We start from the raw sequence: 21,137 nt of genomic DNA, 5'->3' as shown, positions 1-21,137 counted from the left end.
AGTGGATTTAGGCAAATTTACGGTACAGGTGCACCTTGACTGAAATATTATAGTTTTGGTGCACATTTTAAATTATTTATGGATTTGGTGTATTTAATGGAAAGTCGTCAGTGTTGGTGTCGATTTGTAAATAACTCATAAATGTGGAAGACGAGTTTCATTCAATTTTTTGTACTCACATAGAACTCGTACCTCATGTTGGCGAGTTCAGTTTTTATTATTTTTATATAATGTCCGTGGATGGTTCTTATTATTTCCACTTCTCTTTGTAGGAGCAATTTCATCAACACCCCTCATAATATAGAAGCAATTTCATCACTTTGCTGCTCCAAAAAAATTGAAATTTTTTTTATTAAATGAAGGGAAAGAATTGGTGGGTGTTATCCAAGAGATACAAAGAGAAGTGGAAATAATAAGAACCATCATTATATAAAAATAATAAAAACTGAACTCGCCAACATGAGGTATGAGTTCTATGTGAGTACAAAAAAATGAATGAAACTCGTCTTCCACATTCACGAGTTCTTTACAAATCGACACTAACACTGACCACTTTCCATTAAATACACCAAATCCGTAAATAACTTAAAAGGTGCACTAAAGTTATAATATTTCAGTCAAGGTCACCTGTATCGTAAATTTGCAAGTGGATTTAGTATCTCATTTACATGGATGAATTACTTATAAAAGATATTCAAAGGTTAAAAACTAAATCATTTCCAAAGTGTGACCCAAGGGTGAACTCAAACAACAATGAAGTATGAATACAAACGAATCATGTGCTAAAAAGGAATTTCAATTCAAAAGGAAATACTACGCATATTAGATACACATCAAATATAAGTGTGGATATATTTTACCATAGTTTCGACCATTGACTTTTGAATAATGGTTATATTTGTACATATATATTAATCATTGTAAAAATATATATAACATTACAAAATAAACTCTCGTGTAAAAAAAGAAGCAAAAAAACAGCGAACTCCAATCAATCAACAGACAATATAACATTACAACCATTGCAGCGGAATTAAAAAGAAATAAATTTGTCAGTCACAGGGATTTAGCATTAGGTAAAAGTGAAACAGTAAATTTCTCTTCATTTGTAAGGATATATAATGTACTACATTCATTGCCAAAGTTAATATTGAACAAACAAAAAATATTATGCGATAAACTATCATCCATAGGCGTATAAACGGTGTTAGTTACTAAATATCAAAATGAAATGGCTCATGATCTTCTCTCAAATCTCCTTTCACTAGATCTTTTCTCCTCTGCCTCTCTCCGTTTCTGCTGCCTGTTTAACAACAGAACATTGACCATTGTATCAAATATATACCACTTTATTACTTAGATAAAAGCAAGTTATCAGAAGCAGATAATATAGCCATTTGGTTGTCAATTACATGAAATGGTAGTCACAGACCATAAGCGAAGAACAAGTTCAATGAAAATGCTGAGGGTATTGGATAATGAATTCTAGAGATGCAAATTTTAATTAAAAACAGTAACTTTTTAATTTCTAATTTCTCAAATAAACTACTTTTTTATTCTTAAAAAATCTATCTTCAATAGCTCAAGGCACTAGCTAGACCCTTAAGTAAAGAAAATGTAGATTATGAACTCAACCTGAAGTATAATATAGGAACTTAAGCAATTTTACCTCATAAAAACTGAATTTATTGATAACCCAGAAATACTGAAACTGCATAACTTGTCTGAAGTACAATAAGAATCATTGCATGCATGACATGCAAAGTACATTAAGAATCATTGCAAGCATAAATTACAGGCTTGGTTGTCTTACAAACCTACCAGCTGCCACTTAAAATGAGTGAGCATGATGATTTAGGATAATAAGTTACAATCTCAGCTATTCTCATCGCATGATGGTTTAACCCAGCAAGAAACTGTTAGAGCACAAAAATAATATTGGGATATGCATTTCATACTATTCAAGGCTAATATTCTGTAATTGGGAATGTCTGCAAATTGCACAAGTCAAACCAGGCCATTACTTGTATGCTAATTATAGATTCTAGTTTCTTTTAGAAGATACTATGTATTCAAATTGATAGCATGCAAATGAAGCCTCAAAATATCTAGACAATAGAAAAGAAAAACGTGCCAAACCATCACCAGAACATATAAACTGAAAGTCAAACCAGCATCAATGCACAAAGGAATAGAATGCATAAAGTTCTAGTTTGTTGTTTATAGACTTACGCAAATAGCATGTAGCCACCACCAGCATTGGCAGCAGATAAAATTGCTGTATTTGCACCAACTGTAGAAACAGAATCCTGCCCCACAGATGGCAGAGGATTTTTTCCATCACCATCCACCTGAAAAAAGATCATTCACTAAAATTTGGTAAGCACAAGGAAGAATCATTGAAGTTGCAATTGCATTTGCTTAGAGAAATAAGCACCTTATCCCATTTTGATTTTTTGTTCTGTCTACCATCCCGGTTAATAGAATCTGTTGTAGGATGCACCAAATGCAAACCGCTAGTAACAGAGGAACCACCTATTACAAAAAATTAATGTAAAAACACTAACTACACAGCAAACAAATAATTAAAAATGACTTCTGATGAAGAATTTCATCACAGCCCAAAAACTAGGTAATTTCTGAACCTGCAACAGGCAAACTGATCCTTGGAGCACCAGCTACAATTCCTGGTTGAGTTCCCCCAGGGATAAATTCAACCTTTGGTGCTTTCTTCTTCTCTTGTTCTTTCCTATCACTTTCACGCCTCATATCAGCCTCTGTTTTTGTTTTTTACAAAAACAAAAAAAAGTAAATAATGGAAAAACCAATAACTACAACAAATTGAGGAATACAGCAAGTTAATGAAAGGATACCATGAAGCCAAGACCCAAAATATTTCATATTAAAAATACAGGAATTTTAAAGAAACAGAATAAGTTCCTATTTTCTAAATTGAGATATTCAATACTCAAGTCTATTAACTATACTTCTCAAGCTTAAGCATGGAGTCATATTAAGTTAGCAGTGCATTTTTCCTACAGTTAAAAATGATTTTAACATTGGTCCCCCCAAGAAAAAAACAGAGATCTGAAAAATCAGATACTTCAACAAAATCTACCAGCAGATAATTGGAATGAACAGCTGGAACCAACAAATTCCAAAGATAACCAAATGTAGATAAACATGTGGAGACACTACAGTAGCATGCATGAAAATTAAATAAATTCGAAGATGGGGAATAGCTAACAGGATGGAGAGAAGAAGCAGTTAAAGGACCTATTTCGTCATAGAAGTCACTTGGATCATATCCATGAGGGTCAAATACATCTTTACTGAAGCAAGACCCTATTTGATCAATATCCTGGTACCTCACTGCATGCAGTAGGAAGTCAGGGTTACGATAGTTCTTCCGGTTGCGAACTTCTCCATTAAAACTTCTTCCAGCCTTCTTAAGATCTAGGAACTTATTTATTTTTCTCTGCAATAAATAAAATTAAAATCAATAGTGCAAAGAAGAAAAAATTACAATGTCTAAAAGGTAATAAACCACCAAATAGAAAACTAGGAATTAGAAACACCCTATCCACTATGCAGGAATAAAACTTGTATGGTTAACTATATTGAAAGGTAGGATACATATCTTTGTTTTTTTCCTTCTATTTTCTTCCCCTTTGGTTAAATTGGAAATGTTTTAGAAACTTTGAATATAAAATATTTCTTCGAAACAATAATGGATAAATTTTGCATGACACTCTCCACTGGGCACCAATCATCCAGACTCCCAGCACTAGAAGAGGCACCCTTAGGAGTGTAAAGAAGAAACCCATAATAGTATTGAAGGCATGATATTCCTCTCTTTTTAAATATAAAAAGTGGATGCAAACTGAATTTAAACTGCAAAATTCTAAAAATACCCTTAAAAGTAGGTGTGAGTAGGTAAGAATTAGGAATGGCAATGAAAACCTAAACTATGACTACCGTCCGAACCCAACCCAAATTTAACTGGGTAAACCCGCTATTAGTGGGTTCGGGTTTTACCCAAGCTTAGTTTTCAGATTCGGGTTTGGTACAAGTGATACTCGAACCCACCCCGATTGATGTGTTAAACTATTAAGGAGTATTGAGTTTCAAATTGAATGCAACAGCCACAGTGACTCCTCTGCACTCCTTATTAAGGAGTGAAGGAATAAGGATTTTGTGCCAGAGTTGCAAATAGAATGGCAAAATGAATAATAGTAGCAAGTGTGGTTTTGTGCTTAATAAGGAGTGAAGGAATAATACAACCAGTAACACAACCAATAAAATTTGTGTACTGTGCATTTCCAATTTTAGTGTACTGCTGAATTATTGAATTTTAGTGTACTCAGAAGTTGAAATCATATTTGAATTGCCACATAATCCTCATCGTATTTTTGGGTTACCCGAAACTGTACGGGTTCGGGGATGGTATTGTTAATTTCAAACCCGTTGTGCTCAGGTTCGGGTTTTGCATTTCGAGTTCAAATTAGGTAAGTACAAATTCAACCCCGATCCGCCATGTTGTCATTCCTAGTAAAAGCATAGACAATCATTTCAAATGGTAAAAACAAACAATATGGTGATTAGAGATATAAGTATTTTGAGTTAATCATACCACACAATAGAGAAATTGATAGAGATGTATATCATAGGATTCAAGCGGTGGATGAAATGGCGGAATACTTCATATGTCATATATGATAGAAACTCAAGCTTAAGGGGAAGTTTTATCACACAACTATAAGACCTGCAATGTTATGAGACTGAATATTGGATAGTAAAATGTCAACAAGAGAATAAATTTCACGTAAAAGAGATGACAATATTGCGTTGGATGAGCGGACACACTAGACATGATAGGATTAGAAGAGAATATAATATGGAGAAAGTTGGAACAGCTCCTATTATAGTAAAGATAGTACAATTGTGTCTAAGGTTGTTGGACATGTGTGGACGAGACCGTTAGAAGCTTCATTAAGGAGAGTAGACCAAATGGAGGTTGATCCAATTTCTAAAGGAAGAGGGAGACCAAGAAAAACAATAGGCAAAACCATTAGGAAAGATTTAGAGATTAATGTTTCGTCAATGAACATATTTTATGGTAGAGCTAGAGCATTATGATGTTCTGTGTAACCAACCCACCTAGTAAGATTGAAGTTTGGTTGTTGATAAAAACAAACAATAAATGTAAATTTTGAATTTCTCATGCCGGATACTACACGTAGACTTCAGTTTAGGCCAGGACAACAATATAAACCACATTGACAGTGAAGTTACAGCCTGCCAGAATTATAATTAGTCATTCAAGTTGTAAAGTACATTATATTGAGAAGGAAGAGAGGGGCAGTAACTTAAAAGTATTTATGTCTGCATAATTTACAAATGAAGCACATGCACTCAACAGAAAAGAGAGCCAGCAAGATAAAACAGCTTACCAGACCCCCTAAACATTGCATAATTTATTTGATCAAGTTCAAAGGGAATACAAAAATATGGATTGCTTGATCAATACCACAGAATGGTTTTGCATAAAATGATAAAAATTGAAGTACACAACCTAGAAAAAGATCAAAGCAAACTAGTTTAATTCAAAAAATGACTAGCTGCATGCAACTTTACTATGCATCAAGGAAAGAGTTGGTTAAGTGGTGTAAGACATGACTCCCTTGTATCGTATAAGGTCAATGGCCAAGGTTTGATCCCTGTGATGGCACACACCCTGAAAGGATTAATTTCTTACCCATAAGGTGAGGGATATCTGATAAGTGTGAAATTATACTACATTGTATTGCATTTAACTTGCATCTTAGGACATAATTAGGACTTTATGATTATTTTTAGTTTTTATTTCTCTTTGTTCGGGTTGAGCGGGTGTTTTTAACTATGTTGTGCAGTTTGGATGAATTAAAACAAAAAAAAAAAAGCAAAGATTAGGTGTAAGAAGATTGAATTCAGTGTTGAGGCTATGCGAAGAACAATTGAATGACCAAAAGAAGTCATAGATGTTATATTATATTCCTATTTTTTAGATTTGTTTTGTTGGGCTTAGCCCGATATTTTGTATTTAGGATAAATAAGGGTTCTCCCTCAAGGATTTTACACATTCTTTACATTACAATTCTCTAATTTAGAATTTAGGATTCTCTTCTAGTGAGTATTCCCTTTGTTTCTAGGATTGGGGCTATACCCTTTTACATTCAATAAGTACTTGTTTTTACTTCTATTCCATCGAGTGTTGTGATTTGAATCATTAAACTGAGTTTTATTCGTGTGAGTTGTCTGACCAACAAATTACACCTCTTATATACATTGGGGAAGGACCGAGAGGTGAACCCAACTATCCATCATTCAGTTATTCAAACTAGAATCCTAATTCACGAGAGTAGTATTAGAATTCTCGGGGGTTTCTGGAATTCACCTTGGGTTGCTACGAAGCGATTGGATAGAAAGATCCAAGTAAAGGATTTGATTGATAATCGTACCATGAGAGTAGGTGCGACTTCAATTGAGTACACGTGTCGGAGCTCGAGAGAGGATGACACATATCAAAGAGCAATTCACCCTCACAACTTAAAGTTCATGAAAATGAGCAAAACAAGAATTTGCGAGTGTAAAGGCGGTAACCCTTATTCTGTGAACTCTTCCTAAATTAGATTTCAATCCTTTTGATTATTTTCATAATTATTCTTGGCAATTGTTCTAAATTCAATTTTATTCCTTATTTGAATTAAGTATAAATTAATTGTTATAATTAAAGGAGTTTTACGGTCCTCGTGAGATCGATTTTTTATTACTTGACGACATAATCGTGCACTTGCGATTTGCCCTATCAAGTTTTTACACCAAAAAAAAAAGGGTATTTGACAATTTATAGTTAATATTATCAAACTAATTTAACAGAACTTACTTGTAGCTCCTCTGTGCATTTAGCTTTTGGTGGTGGAGGGAGAAACTTATCCAATGGATTTACAGATCTTTGTTCATCTTGATCTGGTTCTCCAATTTCTGCATCATCTGATCTTATCAGAGCATCACTGTTCATGGCATCAGATTTCAATGGCTCAGAAAACTGAGGGTTGTTAGCTTGATAGTTAGGTGTCAAAACTCGGACTGTTCCAGACGGTGTTCTATCCATAAAATCACCTGCAATAAAGCACATCCAGAGATAGTAAGCAAATCGAATAAATATCCAACTACTCCACAGAGAATAAAGCAACCTGACAAAACTCTAGGCTATGCTTAGATTGATAGAAATGGATGGAATGACACTACGATCCATTGTTTGGGTTGTTTAAAATGAGATAGAATGGAATGGAACCTGGTCAATGGGTTCATCCCCCCCCCCCAATACAATTGGGAGATATAGCATGGAATCTTGTATCAATATCTTCTGAAAACTATTCTATGGTTTTGTTTCCTTTTCTTTGTTGTTTTATTCCAGAGTGAAATTAACAAGTAGAACCTGAACATTAACCTTCTAAATCAGCGTCAAACCTCGTCTTTATAAGGGTGGCACAGCTGAATACAAGATTATTAAGTGATTACCAAAAGATTTGCTTCAACTACGGATCTTGCCAGTTTTAATAGAAGGTACGCATGAAATTTATCATCAGATTAGATGATGGAGGTTATGTATTAAAAAGGAAACCTAACAGTATTCAGCAAATAAGTAACAAAGCCAAAATTGATTTAAAATAAACCTGATATGAAAAGGTTACAATAAAATGAAACTTATCTAAACATAATTCTGATTATAAAATTTTCTACGGAAAACAAAAAAAAACTAGAGCTCAGGCAATTTTTATAACTATAAAAACGCAAACACAAGCAACAAATAACATCAGTTCCTGAAGAGTGCGAATCAATTCCTCACTTTAATAATAATTTCATAGATGATTTTTCCTTTTCTTATTCTTGCAAATAAACTTGTGAATTAGCATTACTGGATGAGCAATTTTGTTATATCATGAATTCCACCAAGTTTAAGACCCCGAATATTTACTGGATGGGCAATTTTGTTTATACAAAAATTGAAACCGAGATAGTGCACATCTGTTGTAGAATCTGTAGTTATAATTATTAAACACTTAGCATGGTTAGCCTTGGCATCATAAACCTCAATACAAGCACCACTAGCCTACCTCATAATTTTAATTGTACCCCCTTCCATCCCGAGGGGCACAACAATCTAATAATTAACTCATCATAGACCATTCATTTATAGAACTTACAAACAACAATGTAGTAGGCTAGTAGCTTTGTTTCATTCCATCCCATTCCATTCCACATTTCCAAACATCATTAAATGACTAAACATAATCTAAAGCAAACATATTATTGTTGCAGAATACTAAAAAAGATTAGTAAAGTTATCTTGTTACTATAAGCAATAATACAAATAAGAATTGAATAGTTGAAATATTGAAATGAAATAAGCAAGATAAAGATTGGGTTAAGTCTTATACTTACCATTGGTGACATGAAGCTGATCCCCAATCATAACATGACCACTCACACCTATCTCTCCTTCCTACAATCACAATTCAATTAACTCATCCTTCATATTTCAAACCAAGCATCATATTTTGAATGCTAAAAACAATTAACAAAAGAGAAAATCAGTACCTCAGGTTCAGGTGACATTGCTACTTCATCATGACCATAGTCCACTATCGTAAGCTTCTCTCTCTTCCGACTCAACCGTTGCTGCTCCTGAGGCGAAATCAACTGCTGAGGCGTAAGAGTGTCCGCAGCATCGCTACCAGAATCAATAACCGCCATCCGATCCGTATCGGCAGCCAAATCATCATCCGCTGCGTTATCGGCGGCAGAATCCTGGTGGTTCTGGCTGCCACGAATCCCTGCATCCGCGAATTCTCCTTCTCCGTCTTCTTCTTCTTCAACGTCTTCCATTTCATCGTCGTCATCATCGTTGTACATAGATAGCAACGCGATACCTTCGGATTGCTTCTTCTTTGACGCCATGGGAGGAAATTAGGGTTTCCGGTGAAAGGAGATGGAAGCTAGGGTTTCGGTTTGGGATATTTTGAAATTGAATAAGTGGGGAAGAGAACTAACACTACGAGTGGCGATATTTTGAGATTATATAATGGGAAATGGAGGGAACACGAGATTGATTCAAAAAATCGAATCAGAAAAGAAAGGAATTGAGATGAAGGTGAAAGAATGAAAATGAGAGAGTGCTGCTCTTTTTGTTGTTTAATAAAGTGAGGTGCTCAACACCAATCTTAGTCCAATCCACTAAAAACAATTAATACACTTTTGTATTTATCTTTACAAAAAATTAATTTAGTGTTTTCTCAATGTTTTGATTTAGATTGTTTTTTGTATTAATAAGGGTATCCTCCATAAGTAACTAATTCATTTCAATATGCATAATTATTCCCCTAATAAGTATTACTCATTCATAATGTAGAACTCCTTCCTACTTTTTATCTTTCTAAAGACATAATAAAATCTTATATCATTAGATCAACCATATTTTGCTTTACACATATATATCATTTTTGTTTGCTTTATAGTATATTTTAATGTTTTTTTTAATAATTCAACTAGGAAGTTACCGGTGCATTTGTAGGGAGCAATAATTTTTTGGCGCATGGTTAAGAACAAACATATTACTCGTGTATTCGTATGTTTAATAACACATATGTTATTTGTGTATTAGTTTGGTTAATAACACATATTATCTGTATATTCTAATGGTTAATAACACACCTGTTAACCATGCATTCTAATAGTTAAGAACACACATGTCATTCCTGCATTCATTCATATGATTAAGAAAAAATATGTTACTTATGCATTCATATGGTTAAGAGCATACATGTTACTCGTGCATTCGTATGATTAAGAACATACATGTTAAACGTACATGATTAAGAAACACACATATTACCTGTATATTCACATGGTTAAGAACATTCATCTTACATGTGCATTCATATGATTAAACAATCACATATTACATGAGACATTTAATTGGAATAATGGATTTGATTTTTTAAATCAAGTAGGAAAAAACTTATTTCCCATAATTTATGATTTTTTAACATTTAATTCATAAATAGTGATGGATTACGAATTTTGTAGGTATAATTTTTTATTAAAAATCATAAACCATGATAGGATTTAATTCACAACTATGGTTTAATGGTGTAATACTCGTTAAATCTCCATAATGATTAAATAATAAAAATTCAATTTGTATGATCTACACTTATTGGAAAGAGACATCCATACATTGAAAAAAATAGTTTTTTACTGAAACAAAACTGTGAGGATATGTTTGGTAAGAACAAAAACATTTCACAATACACAAGTATTTTTATTTTAAAAAAATTAATTGAGAAGTCGTGATGAGAAAGTTGTGACGGGCTATCACCACTTCCATAAGATAGGAGGATATTGGACTCATACACTAAGTAGGATGGCCGAATATATCCAACCAAATCTTATGATCTAAAATATTTGGGACCAACTTTAATCGAAATCATATCACTTAATTTTTCAATAGCTAAGATAAAAGCAACTCTGTCCTATGAAAGCTTTTAGAAAAATAGGAAAGAGAGAACAATGCCTCAGATTTGTGGCATATTTGGAAAAATGCAAAAGCCAAAAGAGTTCCTAAACTGAAGCATTCCACTTTAATCAACATATCAGATAAGGGTGCCTGTTAGAAGCATTGCTTGTTAAGTTATAATCGAGCTCATCATGGGATAGTAAGTTGCAGGAAGATTCTATTTTCTAGAACACTTTCTCAATCAACCTTGGAGGTATACTAAAGCTAAAATCAAGGTTTTAAATGAAATTTACCAGAGGTAGAAAGCCACTAACTTTAGGTTAATAATCAGGCAGAAATTTCATTGTGAGTTTTGACTAATCTCAACACGTTTATGTACCCCCAAAAATGTCAATTATATCCACTAAATATAGGTGGAAATGCAAACACCTGAAATGGTTACAATGCAAAAAAATTAAATCTATTTTCTTCGAATTTTATATGTGTGAATGATCCTCTTAAGTCTCAACAACTAAAGTACTGTATTCCATCATTCAAATTTTGATCTCTTAATGATGCTAAACAACTACATAATATTTGTAAGGCACTCTCTCTATTAGAGTATTAGGAATTGAGAGTCTAGAGCAATGAGAAATTTAATTAACTAACTCAAGTGAAGAATCACTGACTTGACATCACATCTCACATAAAACTCATTCAAATATTTCATTGGTGCTTCTTCATTCACACACCCATATGGTCCCTTTGTTCCCATGACACAACATGCAACATAACAAAATGGACACGCAAAGGCATAGGTTCATCCATCTCATCTACCACTACATGTTACTTTGGGGAGGATATTCCTTCCTAAAGATAAATAAATTAACAAGTGAATAAAGCAAAAGGAAACAAAGTAAAAGAGAGTAAAACAAAATAAAAAAGTTAAAAAGAAAGAAAATAATAAACAAAAGTGAATACAAATTTAAAATAAAATGTTAGAAGTCCCTCTTATAAAAGAGAAATAGTAAGTGGGATTCTCTACCCTATGCATGATAAAAAAAAAGCAAATCCTACACAACACTCACATTGATTCATTAGGCTTTTCAACCCCACTTCAAATTTCTCCATCTTTTTCTCCTTTTTCTTTCCCCAAACTTTTTGGACTATACATTGTAATCATAATGATGATAGTCATAAAAATATTCAAAAGAAACTATAACCAAAACCCCATTGCCAACTTCCCACCTAATATATGTAACGAGCAATTACTACTACTTATAAAGGTTGAGCCACAAACGCTTATCAACCGCGTGGGCTTGAAAACACACCCAAAAAAATTAACAAACAACGATTCAAAGACGAGTAAACTCAGTCGAGTTGGCGACTCGGATGAACATCTTTGAGAAGACCCAATACCTGCCTCATACTGGGTCTTTTACCAGGTGACTCGGCCGTACAAAGATACGCGACTCGGAGACACTCAACCATCTCACTCTCCGAGTCACCACCACCTAGTTGACTCACCCTCTCATCCAAAGCACGCACACCGTGACCTTCCCTCACCAATTTCCTAACCCAAACCACCGTCTCCGCCGTGCCGGACCTCCCAGTTAGTAGCTCCATCAGCACCACCCCAAAGCAGTACACATCACTCTCTGTGCTGAAACAATTCGGCGCGTTTTGGTTCCTCCCGATTCTCCGGAACCCAAAATCAGCGATTCGAGGCTCAAAGTCGTCGGCGAGTAACACATTTGACGTGACAAGGTGGCCATGCACGACGGGCTTGGATCCCGCGTGGTGGAGAAAGGCTAGGCCACGCGCCACCCCTACGGCGATACGATGTCGTGTGGGCCAACCCATCTTTTCGGGTGATGTGGCATGTGAAACGACACCGTTTTGAATAATCTCCCATGTGTCATTACTCCAATCTTCCACGTTGGTCTCACCAGTGGGTAACTCATGTAGCCATCTACCCAAATCACCGTTTGACATAAATTCGTATAATACAAGCTTCTCCTTACCTGAAATTCAAACTTCTTTGGGTTATTACGTGGTTCCTCAACTCAAAATTGCTTCTCCTAGTTTAGAAACAATAATCCAAAAAAGTTTTTAATTTACTAAGATTTAACTATTATTTTAATCGTAGATAAAAATATTTATTTAGGAATGAAAATGTATAATTTTGTCCATGTATAAAAATTTATAGATAATCACTATATTATTTATTATTCAATTAAATTATTTTTTAAAAGTGAATGATAGATAATGTCATGATAATATATGAAACTCATACACTATCTGTCCGTATATATTTTTCTCTTAGTTTAATATCTGTGATAAAATTCAGAAAATGAAATATGTTCTTATACTTAAGAAACATTTTATTTATTAATAATTAATTTAGAAAATGAGAGTTATAAGGTAAGGAATAGAGTGCAGGAAGTTGTGAATTCGAATTCCATCATCAACATAAAATAAGAGTTATGAGATGGTTTAATAGCAAGAGTGAAGGATATTGATGATAGAGTCTCACTTACAACAAAATACTATATTCAGAAAAATAATAATTAATTTAGAAAATGATTAATTTAAAGGTATATATTAGTAAAAAAAAGTTATATAAATATTATTACCCAAAAGTTTGAACGACAATGGTGACTATTTATAGTTTTATACTTTATATTTATGGTGGTTAATTAAGCTCTGTCAAAAATTGAAGACTATAGAAGTACATGCATGAGTTTCCAGTTTCCACCAGTAATGATAGACAACTATATCTAGGTGTAAATGATTACACACAAGTGGTCGCTCGGTTCGTGAAATTCATTTAATAAAAGTAGGTCCAAATCAATTATAATTCAATCCAACTCACAAATTTTCATAAATTAAATCATTCAGAAGAAGAAGCATTAGATTAGTAAAAAAAAGTACCTGCAATGCAATAACCAGAGAGGGTCAACAAATTTGGATGCTTAAGCTTCGCAAGGTCAACGAAAATGTCAACAGCATCATCATAATCAACGTCTCTCGCATTCTCAAGAACCTTGATTGCCACGTGGATCTCTCCTGGTAACACTGCTCGGTAAACGGGCCCACACCTTCCCTCAGCGAGTTGTGACTCTTTCCCGAAGTGTGACGTGGCAGCAATGAGTTCCTTGAAACTCAGATTCATCAACGGCTTCTCCACCATGACCACCGCCGCAGAAGACGGTTCCTTTAAATCTACGACCCATGATGAACCTGATTCTGTTTCGAATTCGAAGGGTCCAGATTTCTCTACCTTGATTCCGTTAAACGACACCGGTTTTGAGATTGCCCATTTGTTCTTCCTTTTCTGCATTTGCTTCTTCTTTCTGTAACTCCACATTGTATACGTTGATGCTAAGATAAACACAGACACTGCCACGCAACACAATGCAATGAGTTTAGTTTTTGATTTGTGTTTCCTTTTCTTTTCATCAATGGGGTGGTGTAATGGAACATGTTTTTGTTTTTGTTTATGTTTGACGATGTTTTTGGATGTGTTGTAGTAGTTGAAGTTTTTACCAGCGTGAATGAAAGCTGATTTGTTGAATTTCTTGAACTTGTCTAACGTGACTAATGCTTTGAAGTTATTATGTGAGATGTTGAAGAATTTGATGGTGTTGAGAGGAGGGAAATCAGAAGGGAAACTACCATTCAAAGTGTTGTTTGACAAGTCTAGATAAGTGAGTGAATGAAGGTTTGAAATGGGTTTTACGTTTCCTTTGATGTTGCAGTTTGAAAGATCAAGGTGGTGTAGGTTGGTAACCTTTTCAAAGCCAGAGGGTAAAGTAACAAGATTGTTATGAGAAAGGTCTAGGGTTTTCAGGCTTGAGAATCCAGAAAGATGAACTTGATTGGTGAACCTATTGTGTGAGAGATTAAGTGTTTGCAATGATGAAAAGGAACCATTTTGTGAAGTGGGTTGATATTTCAAAGCAATGTTCCCTCCAAATTTGTTGTTAGAGAGATTCACTACTAATAAGGTTGTACTTGTCCAGAACCAGTTTGGAACCTGGCCTTGAAGTGAATTCTCAGAAAGATCTAAAACCTCTAACTTTGACATGTTTCTAAGGTACCCCCATGAGATACTTCCACTCAAATTCTTTGATGGAAGCTCTATCTTTGTAACCTGAAGGGTTGAACAGTTGGATGAAGAAGAAGCTTTTGTTTTGACCCATAAAGGGTTGAATCCAGATACAGAATGAAAGGCCTTAGAAACAAGGTCTAGGTCTCTAATATTACATGAAGATTCTACTATAGCAAAGAGTGTAAGGAGAATCAAGAATATGAAAAAGGGTTTCATTTTCTTAGCTCTAAAGTTTCAATCTTGTGTCCTATTAATGGAATGAGAGAATGGGATGTGAGAAAAGAAAAAGAGGTTGATGTGTTGTTTGGTGTAGTGGGATAGTTCGAGGTTATAGTGAAGTGGGAAGCATTAACGGCGTTATGTAGTTTAACGGAGGAGTTAACGGCACGTGAGGATGGATTGAAATGGTGTAAAGACAATTAAATGGAAGTTGTACTAAGGGGGTTGACTGTCTGAACATCATGAAATTGAAACCAAAGAGTTTTAATGTTTTTATGAATGGCTGATGTAGTGATTGTGACTTTTGTTTTGTTTCCATGCATATTCTTCTCTGAGATAGGTTAATGTTATATGTTAATCGAAAAAATTGGATTCTGACTCTAATATTGTATTAAGTTTTCATCTCAAAATTAATTAACAATAAGAATAGTAGTTGAGAATGTATTTAAACCATTTTTTGAGAGAATAAGGTTGGCGATGCTGATAACATAATTATGCATAGTGAATTTTTTAATTTAGTGTGGCCATTAGTATACTTTTATTTTATTTGGGGTGAGACTAGGACTTGTAAGATAGAAATACTTTGGTTCTGAACTTCAGTAGATTTTGAAGGTGACTTCACTTTGCTTGAAAGTTCAAACTTATGGGGTCCCAGCTATTTAATTTGAGATTCAGAGAGTTAGAGAGAGTAGATGATGTAATGTTAAAATTTGTTGAGATCAGCATGCCATAAATTGTCCAAAGTCCAAACCTACAAGGCAGTTCACAGCACTTTGTGCTTCCACCAACAATTCCAGAAGGTGTTTCAACCATCATAACAGGACACTCATTTATGTTTAAGTTTTGCTTTAACCATGCCATAAACAAAGAAATTTTATAATTATTTAAGTCTCGTTTAAAAATATATAATTTTTACTCGTTTGATATTTGAACAACAGAAGAAGGATTGATCAGAACTTGAGTAAAGGGAAATTTTTGAGTCGGGCAAAATAATGGAATAAAACAGGTCTTTCTCACTCATTGTCAATCTTCCTTAAATATACCCACCATTTTTTTTTTGGATTAACTAGGGAAATTTTTTTAAAGGGAAATTGTTATAATTAGATACATTTTCCAACAGAATATGAGCTAGTTTAGATTGACAATGAAATGAGTGAAATTTTGAGTTTAAGTCATACCATTAGTTTGTACAATTACTTTTGACTTATAAGAAGTCTTGTGAAGAATTTATAGGATTGTAGCTATTTTTGTATGTCTAGATGTTTGCAAAAATAATACTATTCAAACTTTTAGCTGCTTACATAATAATACATATATAGCCATAGTTTGCTTACAAAATGTTACAAATTGACTAACTAAAATTGAGCAAAAATAACACTTTGCAGAGTTTAATTTATGGGCTATTGTCCTTTTTTGGATAAAAAAAGAAGTTATTTGGATTGCAGAGCCAGAGAGATTGGCAATATATTTGTTAAGTTTCTCTGCACATTATTTTTGCTTTTGACTAATAACTCCTAGTCATAGAGTCCTAGTTCAGATTCAACAAGCAAAGTCTTAAGTCTAGAGGCTCGGGAATTAAATGATTATCAGCTATTTGTGCCATTTTGCTTTCAAAAAAGGTAACCTTGTTTCTAGGCTAACCTGGCCTTAGGCATATAATTCTCAATAAATAAAGGGTCACATTATGTGTAAATAAAGTGGTTTATAGATTAGTAGGATGAAAATGTGAATGATCATCAAAGATCAATTATAGTATAATTGCAGCTAGTCAATAATGCTTCATATTCTTTTTGACTAAGCCAGTTTTGCTGGTTTAGACTATGCCTAATCCATTGATTTCTATAGCTATGAGACAAAAACTAATTGGAATTAATTAACACTAATTGGTACCTATATGGCTGAGTAAAACTTTACAAATTTGATTAGCAAATATCAACGAGACACTGATCCAGTGGTGTAATGCATATTAGATTCTCAGAAAAATCAAAAGGTCAATGATTCAATTAAAGAAAGTAACGTTTGTTGAGACATTCCTCTCTTCATCTAATTGCTTGGAGACAAGCAAGTCACATGTACATAACATGGAACTTGACTCAATAATGATCAGTCTTTTCCACTCACTTATCATGGGTCAAAAAAGCTGTTTTTGGTGCTCCCCTCAATTGGAAAACAATAACAGTGTGTATAATTTATTGGCACATGTTATATGCAGAAAGAAAATATGTATTTAAATAAGAAAATAACAACAACAAAAAATACACTCAAAATTATCTCCGACCCTATATCTTGATGGGAAAACATATATGAGATTAGCAATTTGACCTAAGATTAGATCATAAGTAAGAGTAAATTTAGAGAGATAAATAGTATTTTTTTCACATTATTAGTTTGATTAAGTTATTAACAAAGGAAGGTTATTAATTTGGTAAATATTTAACTTAGTCTATACAAGTGAGTTTAAATCTTACTAGGAAGATGAGGGTCTCATTAATGGTTTTGTACAGATGTAATTGTTTTTGTTGGGAAGTAAGTTTCATATTATTTAATTTATTTTCATATGTATAATTTAAATACACGTTGAGTTACTTCTCTCATTATTAACAAAACTTTAACATGATATTAGAGCTAAAATTTAACTTTTTTTCAGTTGTCATTGCACAAAGATGTGTTTTTAGTTATGGGTCAAATGGTAATCTTAATTTGGTCAAACAAACTTCTATGGAAGGGACATGTTGAGAAATAAGTTTCACATCGTTTGTCTCATCTCCTAAGCTAGACAAGATTTTACATATTTGTTGGTTACTCATTTGTCAAATGAAACAATATCATTTTTTAATAAAGTCAGGTGAGTCTCCTTACTCTAACTCACCTAATATATAATTAGATATTCAGAAGAAAAAGAATATAAATGAAATAGAACATGTAACATCCCAGTTATTATGATATGAGACCTCTTAGACCTATGAATATATTGAGTGTGTCATATATTAAGTTTAAATACCCCATGCTGACTCGAACTCGTGACCTCAATGATAAATAGCGACTCATGTGAATAATGACTATTTGTCCCTGAGTTCATAGGTTCGAGTCGCAGGAGGCTCTCCTTTGTAGGGAATAACATACTACATGGGGTAATTTAAGTTTGTGGGTGATACACTCGGTGTATACATGGGTCTGTGAGGTCGCATGTCAGGATTGAGGTGTTACCAAGTAATACGTTCAATATATTCATGGGTCCAAAGAGTCACAATGTCAAAACTAAGGTATTACATAACACCTCACAAAAAGTATGGCACAAATGAAGTTGTTATTAAGCCTGCTATTCAAAACCAAAACTTTCTTTTGGAGCTGAAATATAATGCAAATATTCAGCATACCCCCTCTTCTAAATTTTCATCTAATTTCATAATATTAAGGATAAAATAATAACTAGGAGAATTTCAAAAGTAGCATAATGGGAATCACATTCCACATGAATCAATAAAATATACCCTTTAACAAAATGACAAATTACATGGCACTGATGCACCAGTCAAACTAAGACAAACCAAAAGAAGATATAGAAACAGTTAAAGTGGTTCAAAACTATATTCTACTCATATGTTGGATTTGGAACTTAGTAAGTAACTTGCTCCACAAATTCCAGATACTAGTGCCTTATCTCAACTGCTCTAGCACATGATTTTAACTTCTCTCTTTTGCCATTATATGCTGATTAAGTTTATGTTTATTAAACTATATTTTTTTGGAATTGTTATAGTTGTTCAGGACAAGATAAGTGGATGGTTTTGCCTAATCCACAACCATCCAAACAAGAATTACAAGAGAATGACAACTCAGATTTTGGATATAATATTGAACTTAGAGACTGAGATTTGAGGTCATTATAAAATATTGGGAACAATTTACATGCCCATAAAGCTGTTTCACTAGTGTGGCTCAGAACCCAGTCACTCTTGTTAATGTGAAATCAATTTGATTTGTGAGTGTGTGTCTGCATCAGTAGAGGTTATTATGCTCTGTCATTAAAATTGAATTTAGGATGATAATGGGGGATTTAACATGAAAATGTTATATATTCCTACTAATTATCCTATCAATCAGTTTATAAGTAACATGTTACTTTTTTTGTAAACAAAAAGATTTAGTATGATGATATAACATTACTCGGACTATATTATTTTCATCATATCATTATCATTCTTGCCACCATATAATTTGTATGATATTACTTGTGTGCAGAAAACACTAAAGAAAATAAAAGTTTATGATGCTAATCTTTATATTTTCTTGTTCTCATCATGATCACCAAACAATTTTTAAGGGTATAATATGTATTAAAAGAATAAATAATAAAAGAGAATAATTGAATGATGGGTCTACACTTAATCCAACCGTGCACATGCTTTTCTTTTACCAAATATGCACTATAAACTTAATTTCGCATGATTAAACAAATATAAATCTCATTTACGATAAAGTAATTTAAAAAATCAAATGGTTGCCACCTATCACAAATGAGAGCTTGAGTTTCATTGTGGTTTGGACTTTGGAAATGTATTAATTCATATTTCGGGCCGTTAATTTGTTCCTTGATGGGCTTAGCCTTGTTGGGCCTCCCCTTGAGGAATTTTTTTATACATGTTATATTATCTTCTGAGATTACAAGTCAAGAACTGATTTTCTAGACAATAGTATACACTATGGTTAATGAATATAAAGCTTCAATTTCTTTGCAGAAGAAGCTAATGACTACGTTTCAGCTTCAGTGCCATGACATAAAAATCAGTAAACTCATCAATTGAGCACTTCAACATTTTACAGTCTCCTCAACGACAAAAATATCACGCATCTATATCGCAAACCAATTAAATTCAAACAAGTAATATAAAAATGTTAGTTTATATTTTTTAATTTTTTTCTTCTTAATTAAATATCATTTTTTATTAGATGGGAACACCAAATGGAACAAATGATCTCAATTCTCATAAACTATTGCATATAATTGCATGCATGCATACATACACAGTCATGCAAAGGGAAACCGGAAAAGAAAAACACACCCAATAACGATACTTTGTTTTCAACTTCAAATTTGATTTGTTTTAAAACTAGTCTCACTTATATATGAGTCTAATATATGTTCACTTTGGGAAAGGCATATGTGAAATTTTGCAGTATAAATCTCTGATTCATTAGGATTTGATCATAATCCTTATCGTCAAACAATATGGGTACTAGACATTTATGAAATACTTTTTTTTTTTACAAATTAGAAGGGTCCTAGACAGCAAAATCACAAAAGATGGTGTTAATGAGGTTCTGGTTAAGGTTATAAAGTTGATTTTTGGAAGTTGTCATGGTGTAGAAAAGCAACATTTGGCGCTAATGTTCATTTGGAAATAACTTGCATGGTAGATGTGATTTTAGGCTGAATTAGAATGAGTCCGACCTTAATTTATTCGAGGTAGGTGAGCCACAGATAACAACATTGGACCGCCTTGAGCGAGTACCTAATGTTTTTTAGTCTGATGAGAGGGATAACTTGTCAAATGTGATTCAAGACTAATTCAGGTTGAAGATGACCTTTGTTTATCTCAGAAATAGTATGAAGCTAAAAAAAATTCTTGGACCTTCTTGGGTTAATACTTGAAAAAGGATTCTGAAGTTAATATTTATAGAGGGCAAGTGAAAGCTAGAAAGAACATAGTAAACCAGTTCAGATCTTAGGTTTCTTTTAGGCCTCTCATATTCTCATCTTTACATATTGGCTAACATTATTAACCTTCTAAATTATTTATGGGTTTAGATTCTCTCCCGTACTAGACTATGAAAGAGGAAAATAATGTTTGATAATTTTTATATTATTTTTATTAAAAAGTAATTGAAATCTGAAATATTAGAGATGATAATCCATGTAACAATAGAATGCATTTTAAAAATTAGCTTTTTACCTATAAACTAAAAAGGACACCATTACTTAAAAAAATTAATAATGAGAAGCCATAAGGAAAAAAATCTAGTCAAAACATGTAAGTTCCTTCACAAGGCTGGTAGTAGCCGCGTTGTGATCACGTGGGGAGTGAAGACACCAATACAATGTAAGCAACTTCGGAAGTCAACATGGTCGGTACCTGCTTATAATTAATCACACGCAATTATATAATTAGCTTAATATGAACTATAAATAAATCAAAATAGCTTAATGAAAAGTTATGACTTAATTTGTGTTTTGTTAGAATGTCAAACTATGAGGTTGGTACC

General features: G+C 33.3%; 2 protein-coding genes across 4 annotated transcripts; both read right to left on the bottom strand.

Annotated features, from left to right (window-relative positions):
• LOC109330215 (SAP30-binding protein-like) lies at positions 1,054 to 9,252 on the bottom strand. 3 transcript variants are annotated; one of them, XM_019564306.1, is made up of 8 exons: positions 8,644 to 9,250; positions 8,488 to 8,548; positions 6,926 to 7,161; positions 3,277 to 3,478; positions 2,646 to 2,777; positions 2,438 to 2,535; positions 2,233 to 2,351; positions 1,054 to 1,303 (listed from the first exon to the last, which is right to left on the bottom strand). In XM_019564306.1, the coding sequence occupies exons 1-8, from the start codon at positions 9,001 to 9,003 to the stop codon at positions 1,237 to 1,239; spliced, it is 1,275 nt and encodes a 424-aa protein (XP_019419851.1). In that variant the 5' UTR covers positions 9,004 to 9,250; the 3' UTR covers positions 1,054 to 1,236. The 3 variants fall into 3 exon arrangements, with proteins under 3 accessions (XP_019419851.1, XP_019419852.1, XP_019419853.1); XM_019564307.1 differs by lacking the exon at positions 1,054 to 1,303 and having other exon boundaries at positions 2,229 to 2,351; positions 2,438 to 2,536; positions 2,644 to 2,777; positions 8,644 to 9,252; XM_019564308.1 differs by lacking the exon at positions 1,054 to 1,303 and having other exon boundaries at positions 2,254 to 2,369; positions 8,644 to 9,251.
• On the bottom strand, positions 11,505 to 15,090 carry LOC109330385 (probable LRR receptor-like serine/threonine-protein kinase At2g24230). The gene is made up of 2 exons (XM_019564569.1): positions 13,475 to 15,090; positions 11,505 to 12,564 (listed from the first exon to the last, which is right to left on the bottom strand). Exons 1-2 carry the CDS (start codon positions 14,868 to 14,870, stop codon positions 11,912 to 11,914), a joined length of 2,049 nt encoding a protein of 682 aa, XP_019420114.1. The 5' UTR covers positions 14,871 to 15,090; the 3' UTR covers positions 11,505 to 11,911.

Source organism: Lupinus angustifolius, chromosome LG16 (genome assembly GCF_001865875.1).
Source record: "Lupinus angustifolius cultivar Tanjil chromosome LG16, LupAngTanjil_v1.0, whole genome shotgun sequence".
Classification (NCBI taxonomy): domain Eukaryota; kingdom Viridiplantae; phylum Streptophyta; class Magnoliopsida; order Fabales; family Fabaceae; genus Lupinus; species Lupinus angustifolius.
This window is presented reverse-complemented; position numbering and strand designations above follow the sequence as displayed.